The sequence below is a fragment of the Cervus canadensis genome, chromosome 19 (assembly GCF_019320065.1).
Source record: "Cervus canadensis isolate Bull #8, Minnesota chromosome 19, ASM1932006v1, whole genome shotgun sequence".
NCBI lineage: Eukaryota > Metazoa > Chordata > Mammalia > Artiodactyla > Cervidae > Cervus > Cervus canadensis.
The window spans coordinates 21,282,990-21,295,088 of NC_057404.1; the positions used below are offsets into that span (position 1 = coordinate 21,282,990).

Sequence of the window (12,099 nt, forward strand, 5' to 3'; positions counted from 1 at the left end):
TTCTTGAACTGTATCTGAAGTTCCCCTAGCATTAGAATGTTAGTATTAGGAGTAAGTGAAGAGGGAAGAGGTGTGCCCCCACTCCCCTTCTCCCACCAGCTCACATTTTATAAAGGCAATGAGAAGCTAGGTGTATGTTACAAATCTGTAACCTAACTGGATAGTTTTTAATAATCCTCACAGAATCTGGTAGCTAGTAAAGTCAATTTTCATGAGACTTTGAATGTATGTTTCTTAAAGTTACTCACTTCCTCTGTTTTAAGCCTTTCTCTTCAAGTTCCTCTGTGCACTCCGCACCCCCAACCCTCACCCCATCGTGATTTCTTGCCTGGTTGCAAAGAGTGTTACTCTCTAAGCTGAACTGAAAAGTGACTTGTGACAAAGTGTTAGGAGATAAAGCTTTAGGTGACCCCCTCCTAGGAATATGTGTAATTTCATAGACAATGACATAAAAGATTTTAAAATCAAGAGAGATGTCTGGTGAAAATTTAACTCCGAGGTAGTCTACGGGAGGACCCTTTTGGGGGGCGGGGATGAGGAGGAAGAGGAAATGATATTTCCAGCCTACCATATAGCCTATTTCTCATTTGTTCATCCTACTCATAAGATCTACCTTCCCACTCTACTCATGAGTCCATTGGTTATTACTTCTGGGGGCTTATGACTTTCATATAGTTTTTAAAGTAATCTCTTTTAAGAAAGTATTCTGTAATTCATCTCTGCTGTGCGTACTATTTGCTAAGGCAACTCTCTGTGTTTCGGAGCTCTCTGGATGTTCAGGATCTCACCAAGTCAGGAACAGTATGTAAACATATTGGAAGGGGGAATATTATTTTTATATTGAGTTGGGAAGGATGATGTATGGAATGTCTTCACCTGGTCAGACTTAGATTTGATTCTTCTCGAATCAGTGACAGATTCATATGTAGAGAAAAATTGAGGTTCTCATCTGTATGTTGTTTTTTATTACATTATTTTGCTCCAGGCTCAAACGTATCAACGTAATTCAGACACTGTGGATGAAATCATCTGATTTCCATCAATAAATGTCTACTAAATCCTTTTGATTATAGGCAGTTGGTATTATTACACAGTTATAGGAAGACACGGGAATGCTATGCAGTAATTAATTGGAGTCTACATGGCTCAGATTTATACAGTGTTTGATGTTTATAGTTAGAGCCATGCTGTTTCTTGCTTATGTGATATAAGTAGATTTAGGTATTGAAATGGATTCTGTTTCTTGGTTTGTATATTCGAGTCTGTTACTTTCTATCTCTGTTCATTAGAAGTCAATTAAGAAAAGGTCTTTTCTGGCTTACCTTTTTTTAAATCATGGAAACTCTTACTCCATATGATTGAAAATGGTTGTTGACTGATTAATCACATAAGTTGATTAAGTTGGAGGATCATAAATCATGTACCTACATGAAAATCTGACTTTTGCTTAAAATCCATAAATGCACGTTTATTCACTAGTGTTTTGCTGTGGAGCCAAGAACTTTTATCTATGTAGGGGTTCAGAGTGTGGAATTCTGGAGCTTTTTTGGTGTAAATTGTATCCCGAGAGGAACCTCTCAGATTTCAGGTTCAATTTCTGTAAAATGAATTAAGAATTTTAAGGCAGTGACCAAGTAACCTGAGTAGAATCTATGCAGATCCTGCCCCCACAACAGTAAAATTTTTAAAGCAGCTTTTCTTTATTGGGTCTTTCCAGAGCATTTGACTAGCTTCATGAGAGCAACAACTCCCTTTCCATGGAACTCATATTTTATAGCTCTACTATTTAATTACATTATGTAATTACATTAACAGGCACAACTGGTATAAATAGGATTGGGAACAAACACAAATGAATCTTGGTAAGCATACAACTCGGCCACACGAGAGCCAAAGTACGTTGGTGCACAAGAGAATATTCTCCTAGCCGTGGTGTTTTATTGTCCACAGTCCTGTGGGTATCTCTGCAGTTCAGCTTAGATGTTTTATGAGGGGATAATCAGCATTAATTATTCCAGTGAAACAGTGAACTGGAAACCATTGTTCTATTTTTTTTTTCCTTTCTGAAATAAGACTACATTACCAAAGTTCATCCTTTTCAGATTTATCACTCATCACATCTGTTCTGTTTGTTTGTATTTGTTTTGTTTTTTTGAGAGTTAATATACAGATACCTCTGGTTTGTGGACTTGATATATTGTAGTTTTTTGTGAAGAAAATTTTTGAAGGTAAACACCTTATTATTAGCTTCTAAAAGGAAGAGAGAGTAAAAACAGAAGTAAAAGTTTATGGGAAAATGTCTTGGAAAATTTCATTGAGAATGGATTTAAAGTGAGAATGTATAATAAAATGGATGGCAGAAATTCATAAAAATTCTAGCCCAGGTGTTAAGTGAAGGAGTGTATGAAATCCTATTGAGGGGTGAAAGACCATCAGTTTTCTTCCACACCTGGGAAGTGCTTAGCTTTGTACTTATTTTCATCAACATCCCTCTACTCTCCCCACAACAGATTTTCTTTTATTTTCTTCTCTAGACTAGATGTCTGTATCCTATAGAGCAGATTAGAGTGCCAGATTCTGGCATAATAGAATTCTGTGGAATGCATGGCTTAAGTCAATTGGAAAACTTTTGTTTTTTCTAGTCCTTTGATTCCTAACATGAAGTATCAACCCATGTTTATTCTAGAGGATAAGGAACTTTCTTTTAAATCAAGGGAAGACTGATTGATGCATTTTATATAGGTGTTTCCTTTTTAACTTTTTAATATAACTATTCCTTAAGGAAAATGTTACAAATTCTAAAGCTCTTTCTATTTCTTTTCAGTCTGTATAGTCTTAATAAGCTGCTTATTCTGAGGGAAAAAGTAGTGACTTGCTAGCAATCCTTGGCTTGTAGACGCATCACCTCAGTCTCTGCCTTCGTTTTCGGATGGTGTTCTACTTGTGTGCATTTGTCTTTGTGTTGACATTTTCCCCTTCTCATAAGAAAGCCAGTCAAGTTGGATTAAGACCCACCTTAATCAGTTTGTTTTATTACCTATATTACCTATGTTACCTATATTACCAGTTTGATTACCTATGCAAAGACCCCACATCCAAATAAGATATCATTTTGAGGTTCTACGAGTAGAATTCCATCCTATCTTTCTGAAAGGACACCATTCAACTCATAGCATTTGCATAAAGACTCTCCCAGTGGTGGCCCAAAGCAGGTTAGAATTTGTGTCTTGAAATGTTAGCATTGCAATTTGGCCAATGGGTAATCCATGCCGTCCTTATACCTTATTTTCATAGTCAAAACTTCCTTTAATAAAAATATTTACAACAAAATAAATTCTGTTTTGATTGCTTGATTTTAGAATCATGAATAAAAGCTAGGCTATTTAATAAGCTCCTGTATTCCTGTATGTTCTCATTATGTTTACATTTTGAAGACATGTACTTTATTTTATCAGTAGTGAATTCATACCAAACTACATTTAGTATTTGAGGCTTCATTTTGTTTTCATTAATTTCCTTGCTAAATGATAAGTGGCATTAAAGTCACGCTATTCTGAGTTTTCTTTCTGAGACAGAGTGACGCTGCATTGTTGAACACATTTACCCTTTCTTTTTAAAATCCATGTTTCTATATCATCTATGGAAATTGTCACACTTAATGCTACTATCTTATGAGCAGGGAAAACCCAGGCTGCAAAAGGAGGAGGAAATATTGGATTCCATGGGACGTGGGTAGAACATACTGGCTTGTAATGGAATTTACTTAAAATAATATTGCAAACTTACTTGATGCATGTGATAATGCTCTAGAGAGAATATTTAATTTGATTCTTGTAATGACTCTACGGTAAGGATGGTATGCATTGGTTAGGGTAGACTAGGTTATGCTATGGGGACAAACATCCCCAGAAGTTTATTTCTTGTTCACATAATGCCTGTTGTTGGTCCAGGTGAGTCTCCAGGACAACTGCCCTTCATAAGTTGACTCAGCATTCTATCTAGTCTTCTCTGATGTTAAGGAACATCTTGTGAACACACACAGTCCCTGCAGTAGGGGAAGAATTGGCTGGAAGCCAAAGGCTGATGATTAAGCTCTCCCTTGGGAAGTGATACCCATCACTTTCCTTACATGTTATTGGCCAAAACATGACATGTAGTTATGGCTGATTTTAGGGGGTTTAAAGAAATGCCATCTTGCTGTGTGCCTGGGACAAATGGGAATCAGATATTGATAAGAAATAGTAAGCTTGAGATAATAATACCTCTCTTTTACAGACATGGAAACTAGAGTTCAGAAGTGTTAGGTGACATGCCCAGGGATATAGAGCCAGGTAATAATGGGGCTGCTCCTCACACCTTGGTCAGACTCCAAAGGATATGCTTAACCACTTTGTATCCCACCTTCCGTAAGAATGACTTCAATTACCCTGAAATGAACATAACCTGATGTGATCCAAATGGTAAAACTGATTCCCCCCAGTTTTCCTTATGGAGTCCTGTTGATCAAATTTGGAGGAAAAGAGGGAAGAGCTAGGTGATCTGTGAGACTGCCATGGAGTCTAGTCTTTGGGGAAAATTTCTGGACCTTTTCTCCTCTGGCTATTCTCTCTTACCTTTCTGGGTAACCTCTGAAGAAGCACCCACATATTCTTAATAAATGAGAGGAGCTGAGCAAGTAAAGATCTTGCTTTTGTCTGTTTTGTTAGAGGTGAAGTGGAAGGTATAGTCTTGTAATTATTAAAAGAATAATGTTACCAAGTCCAAAATCATACTGCTCACCACACAACAGGCCAGTAATCAAGAGATGAGCTGTTGGGACAAGGAATAACTACTATATCCTGAAAGCCAGCAGACTGAGGAGATGGTGGCCTTGTGCCCCAAAGAACCATCTTGCCTGGGTTAGAATTCAGGCTTCTTTTATGTTAAACGGGGCGGGAGTAAAGTCAAACACTCGCTGATTCCCATCAGCCTCTGGAGGGGTATATAATATTAATTTCTTCCTCTCTTAGTCATCCACAGGTAGACCTGGTGAGGATGTTTCTTGTGAGCTAAACAAAGGTATTTTAGTTTAATGCTCATTACGGGAAGCAGGGTTCCCAGAGATGGGCCATTATGTATAATTTAATCTTATAGGCAACATCCCTTTAGTGATTAACTTGTGATAGAATACAAAAGGTTCTTCCCTATTACAATAATAATGGCAAGTTAGGACTGTATGTGGCAATTTATAGCCTATATAAATTGGCTATATATAATTGTTCATATATAATCTGAAGATGAGAGCAGAGCCCAGTGTACTAATTAGCTGTGACACCGTGTCAGCGAGATGTGGTTGTCAAAATAGCCAATGGGACCTGGGACTGCATCAGTGAAAGGGACTGACTAGCACAAAGCAGGGATGGAGAATGCAGGCCTCGGTAGCTGGGCTACCCCCTGGCCCATAACCCAGGCAAATATCTTTGTCTCTCTTGGACTTTTCATCTGTAAATCAGCAGCAAAAGATGACATCATAGTATGCTCGTAAAGGATGAATGATGTAAGGTTAATAAAACTTGCAGTACCGGGTATGTAGGTCTATAGTCAGTAAATGCTGGCTGCTCTTATTATTATGGTGGTTGTGTGTGGGGATTTTAAAAATAAGGCATGTGATTGTTAGTCTGTATATGCAATGGTAGATTATAGCAGGCTATTGCAATCATTTCTGGAGTATTAGAATCATTACCACTAGAAACAGTCGAATATATATTTGAGGCTGACATCAAGGAATGAGAATTTACTGAAACCATATTCCATGGAAGAAACCTGCAAGTTCTAATGTGAAAGAGACACTTCAGCAGAGGCTTAAGGGCATGGGCTGCTACTGTCTTTGGATCTCTGAAGGGTTGTCCTACAGAATAGGTATTTTAGTATCTTTTATGGAATGAAGAAGTACAGCCATGGAAGTACAATGAAGTACATCTAATGAAGTACAGCCATGGCAGGTGCAGGGAGAAGGATGTCAATTCATTGTGGGGCAGAACAATCAACCATGGAACAAGATTGTCTTGGGAGGTAGTGAGTTTACCATCGTTGGTGGTGAGAAACTGTTCACATGGGTATTGGCAGGATCTTGGGGATTCAGGCATCAGCCAATTGACTAGTTTAGAGAAACTTTAGAAGATTCTCTGAGTTTTGTGACTAGTCCTGGGTCCTCAGTAGAATCATCCAGTGGGATTAAGACCAGTTAAATCAGAATCTCTGGGGATAAGGCTCCTGTAACAGTCTTTTCACAATCTTCCCAGTTGAGTCTATTGTGCAGCCAAGTTTGATAACTACTGTTTTAATGGGAAAAAGTAGATACTGTTGGCAGTAATACCAGCTGCCTGTCTTAAAACTATAGGTGATCAATTTTGAACAGCAGGAGACAGTATCATTCTGTGTGAGAAATAGTAACAAAACAGGGCAGAGTTGGGTTGGATTTGGCTTCACTGAGCCCGAAATATTGAGGAGAAGTGAAAGCGTTATTTGCTCAGTTGTGTCCGACTCTTTGCGACCCCACGGACTGTAGCCTGCCAGGCTTCTCTGTCCATGGGATTTTCCAGGCAAGAACACTGGAGTAGGTTGCCATTACCTTCTCCAAGGAATCTTCCCAACCCAGGGATTGAGCCCAGGTCTCCCACATTGCAGGCAGACTCTTTTACCATCTGAATCACCAGAGTCCATCCCAGCTGAAGCTTCTGGCCATTTTAGCTAATGGTTTGCATAAAGGTCCACGAGGTCAGTTTAAATGCCTGTCATAGAACTTCCTAGAGGGGGAAGACAAGGGACTATAGATGCTCAGGATTCAACTACAGGAATGAGTCTATTTTCTCCCAAAGGAACTTGCTATTATGCATGTTTACTGGCTGCTGAGTGATTCATGCTGTGTTGGGGGAGATGTGCTCAAATGAAATGTGTTGCTTCTATGTAAAGTAGCTTATTTCTTCCAGGATACTCCAACCCACTGATGCACCCCTGCAGAACAATGCAAATTCTGCTATGTGTGTGTGTGTGCGCGTGTGCATGTGTGTGTGTGTGTGTGTGTGTTTGGGGCTGAAAGAAAGACAAGAGTGCACATAAGAGATGCATATTTCTAGGTCATGGAGCATGCCTTCACACTTCCCTCCTCTGACCTTTATGCCAGAAGCATAAGAATGACCCATTGTCCACTGGCCCTGGAGCTTGGTTGTTCCTAATCTCTGGACGCTCAGTGGCTGAGCTGGCCTCCTGCCTGGCCAGTTGGCAGCTGTCAGGGTAGCCCCATGTATCCCAAATTTGTTCCCGCGTGGTTTCTTCCTGCCTGATCCCTCATCCTCTGGCATGGCATTTTCTCTATGACAGTCTGCCCCTGAACTGCCCTCGCTGCTGCTTTGGTAAAGGCTTGCAACGAAAGAGTAACAGCCACTGGCGAATCCAGTTTGTGCAAGCAGCATCAGCAATGGATGAGACCTCCCCTAGACTGGAAGAAGACTGGAAAAAAGGACTTCAGCGAGAAGCGAGCTGGCAGGTAAGTGATGTCCTCAGCTCCAGACAGCCCCAGATCACTCTCTCATCTCTTTCAGCCCAAGTCTGGGTAATTCACATCAGTCTGTTTGCACAAATGCGTTATCTCTAGGCATATCTCTTTGGGAAAAGTCATCATTAGTTTCCATTTCTTTGTAAACCATGCAAATAAGATTCCAAATGAATTTCCTCTAGATTCTTGAGCAAGCTAATAGAGTTTTACAAATCTATAGATGTTGCTAAATTTATACTTTCTTAATAAAGGTCCTTGAATTAACAAGTTGCAGGTGTATATCAAAGGAAGCATGAAGATTTGGTTTGTGTGAGTACAAGTTCATTGCAATATAAAAATTTAATACAACACCTGTCACCACACTTACTTTATAGTGTTATAGTAGCTTGGAATAAGGGGCTTGGTTTTAACCTATTTTAATGAGGTGACCATTCTTTTAATGTGGCTTGTGTGCCTTTCTTATTTATGCTGAACTCATAACAGGTAGAAGCTCTGTGGTATGCAGAAAGTTCAAGCTAAAGGATTCATTTTGGTGTAGAGGCAGTTTTCATTAAAATATGCAAAGCAGTAATGTTTATACGTTACAATACCTATTTCAAATTAGCAAAATTATATGCTCCTGTCTCGTAAGCTGCCAACTGAAATCCCTTCCTAAATCCTGTTGAATGGCTTTGATTACTCTTCTTCACATTACACATTACACACCTCTAATGCATATTTTTACGCATCCACTCCTGCCATTTAATTAGACAACAATATTGAAGAGCGATGCCAGAGCTTTTTTTCTAACGCTGCTGCCTTATGGAAAAAAGAACACTTCTGTGCATGAAGCATTTCTTATGGGTGGTGTTGAATAAAGTGCAACTGTGATTTTCCATTTTGTCTGTAGCAGACAGTTTCTTACAAAAGTGGTGATTCAGGATGAGTTGATTCTCAACATCAATTTTTAAAAATAATTCTCCCTTTTTATAAAAAGAGAAAATTTTCGTAAGAGTCTCCTTTGCAATAGAAATTTCCGTGAAATGTAGTACTGATATTGACAGGTATGTTCTGTTCTAAGCTATGTGATGTTCAGGAAGGAGTTTCAGAAAAAACCTCCTCCAGACTGTCATGAAATTGGAGTCCTTCCACTTGGAGTGGGTGTGCTATTTAGGAAGCAGGAAGGCATACAAATAAATCTTTGTGTGCTACTTTGAGAATGTCATGTGGTTGGTCCCCAGGGGGTCTAAAGAGATATTCAGATATTTTATGGTATGTTGATGTGACTTTTGGATTTTTGTCTTTTGTTTATGTGTTTTCCTTTAAAGAGCTGGCATCTTATAGTCTTCAGAGGGGGATGAAGGGAGGAAGCATGTGAGGAGATGACTCAGAGATCTCTGTGGACAAAATATTTAAACTATGAACATGAATCCAAATGTTTATGTAAGAAAGCATGTGTCTTATCAATGGTCCTATCCCATGAACCTTTAGCTTAGTCAAAGGCAGATGACGAAAATGTTCTCTATGCAAGTTGACCATTGTCATTTCCACTATGGTAACCAAAGCTCTCCCTATAGGTATTGGAGGTCATGGTTATGGGAAGGGCATCCCAGGCTTCCTTTGGCCTCTCTGTCTCCTGACCATGCTTGGCATTGAATATCGTGGTGCATCGGCCCCTGCTTCTGGAGCTCTACCTGCAGTGAGGTCTGCCCGCTGCCCACATTGTCCAGCCATCTGTATTGCCATTCTGGCTCCCCAAGCGTGGAGTTACCCCATTTCAGCTAACACTCAAGCTGTCCCTCAAGGAGGAAATGGAATCAGATGGCATTAGATGTAAGACTTTCGTCCTGAGAGTGACTTCTTTTGGCCATTCTTGGTAGTGATGGAGTTGAAGAGGTTCCACAAACAAATTGTGATTGATCCTGAAGCTTCAGTTTAGCTTTAATTCTGCATTTCTTATTGAAACTGATTCAGTACTTTTTTTACCTAACAGTTATTTACCAATCACAGTGCCAGGTAAGTGTGTGTGTGCTCTTTCCTAAGGAACCTAGCAGGTAGATATAATTACCCACCTTTTACAGACGAAGAAATTAAGAGTTAAGGAGGTTACACGACCTGTCCAAAGCCATCTAGTATTCAAGTCCAGCCCTGTTTGACTCCAGTGCTTGTGCTCTTTCCACTGTGCTGTGCCATCTGAATTGAATTTTATCTCATTTTTTTATCTCATGGAATAATAGCTTATGAGCAGCTGTGACGTGGGCAGGCAGGAAGAAAGAGGAAGGAAGGGAAAAAGCATGACGATCTTCTAATGGAATAATCAGTCTCTGAATCATTAAGACTTTAATAAAATGTTTTCAACAGTTTATTTTTTTAACCCTTACTCTCTACCAGGCCCTAAGCTATATTTCTAATTCTGAAAAGTATGCTAACAGGCAGATACTACTTATTCCTATTACACAGATGGGGAAAATGAGGCTCAGCAGAGTTAGGGAACATGCTCAGGGTCGCAGCGCTACTTGAGATCATGAACAGGGATGTAGTCCAACTTGGACTGGCCCCAAAGCCTGGACTCTTGTTAAGGCTGCCTCTCAGAGTGTATTTCCAAATTACATTTTGATCAAAAATATTTTACTATCTCATCTCACAATGATGTGATGGAATTTGGTCCTTGAGAAGTCCCCTGATGGCTTTTTTTCCCCAATAAATTAAGAGTTGGGCAAAAATGCCTTGCTCACTCATTTATTCAGAATGTATTTTAATTGGGTGCTTTTTGCCTTAAATCAACCAGCTTACCGACAAACTTGAAAATGAACTAGATGCAGCTTTCAAATCAACTGTAAATCTAAAAATCCACTTAAGCCTATAACCTGTACTGGAATACCAAGAGCAGCTGTGCCAGAGTTACGACTCCTGACACTGATAGGCCACTTCAGCTCTGGGAGAAGTTGTGAAACAAGATGGTGGGGGCTTAGCTCATCAGGTCACCATCGGATGACTGGCAAATTTACTTAAGCATCTTTGCTTCTTCAGTTGTAAACCAAGGCGTTGCAAATGAGTGGGGCATTGTAGAGAGGATGGGAGGAGGCACAGATGCTTCTTTGCTGGACAATAGAGAGTTGAAAGATACTATGGATCTTGTTGAAAGATACAAATGGCTCATTTCTCATGATAATGTTTTCTCTTGGGGTGGTCCCCTTTAAAACAACCAATGTTAGAGTGGTCTGGCAGTTGTGAACTCCTCTCTCAGTGTGGTCCACAAAGGTCTCCTCAACAGGAAGACGACTTCCTCAAGGACAGAGATGCATTTTGTTTGTCTCTGTGCCTCTGCCTTTAGCACTGAACCTGGCACACACTCCACCCTGATGATGTTCACCTAACTGAAGGGAACTGCAAATTTGATTCAGAAGAAAGCTAAAATGTGATGTGGCCCCAAGGCCCCTATTTTACGCTTGAAGAACCAAAGCTGAGGAAGGCTGACTGCCCTGAGTTCTACTGCTGGTTAGTGAGGAGCAAGGATGGTGATCTCCTTGTTTAGCTTTCTTCCTTTTTCCTGGATGACTTTTCTATAAACGTCCAATGCCTCACCTTTCCCCTATGTAGAACTGGAATAGAATATATTATCTGTGTCTGTTTAGATACCTGTATTTATCACGGTACCTCTATCTGACAGGAGCAACGGCATAAAGGTTAAGACCATGGGATCCAGACCCAGACTTCTGGATTCTAACCTTGGTGTCATCAATTTCTAACTGTGCCACACTGGCAGTGTTTCTATGCTTTAGTTTCCTCACCTATAAAATAGAGATAATTATCCCAGCTACCTTATACGAATGTTGTGAGTATTAAATGAGGCCATATATGAAAAGTCCTTAGAGTAATTCTTTAATTAATACTGTTTAGTGCCCACAGTCTGCACTATGGGGCTTCCCTGGTGGCTCAGTAGCAGAGAATCCACCTGCAATGCAGTAGCCACAGGAGACACGTGTTCGATACCTGGGTCAGGAAGATACCCTGGAGGAGGGCATCGCAATCCACTCCAGAATCCTTGTCTGGAGAATCTCCATGGACAGAGGAGCCTGGCAGGCTGCAAAGGTCACAAAGAGTCGGACAGGACTGAAGTGACTTAGCATGCACGCCCACGTGCACACACACAGTGTTCACTATATGTGTCAGGTGCTCTCCATTATCTATTTAATGAGATCAACCATTCAAAGTTTTCTGAGTAGGTACTGTGTGTAAGGCACATCTACCTTAAGTGAGTGAGACGCTGTCTGGAGACACTGCCTTTGAACTTGAGGTCATGGTGGGAAAAGCACAGCAGGTTGTCATGATTCGAGGACAGCCACAGAGTGCTCTGTCACCGAAGCCCTGAGGAGTGCTCTCCAATGTCTAAGGGGTCCCCTGGAGGCAGTGATGCTGGCACTAACTAAACAAAGAGAAGGACGTGAGCCAGACAGAGAACTTGGAAGAGTATTAAGGCCAAAGGAGAACTTATCAGAGCCGGGAGGAGCCAGTTGTCTTTTGGTGCTGGCCTTTCAGGCAGCAGTGATGCAGGTGAGTCTGAAGGGGAGAAAGGAGAGAGTTCT

General features: G+C 40.4%; 1 protein-coding gene across 2 annotated transcripts in view; it reads left to right on the forward strand.

The window, feature by feature from the left end:
- PPARGC1A (PPARG coactivator 1 alpha) overlaps positions 1 to 12,099 on the forward strand; it is a 718,367-nt gene that overhangs the window by 360,881 nt on the left and 345,387 nt on the right. The window contains exon 3 of one of the 2 annotated variants that reach the window (XM_043438335.1): positions 7,360 to 7,525. The exons of the other annotated variant lie outside the window; for it this stretch is intronic. Coding sequence (XP_043294270.1) covers positions 7,457 to 7,525 — 69 coding nt within the window. The 5' untranslated portion in view covers positions 7,360 to 7,456. The remainder of the gene's footprint in view (positions 1 to 7,359; positions 7,526 to 12,099) is intronic. 2 annotated transcript variants of the gene reach the window in all.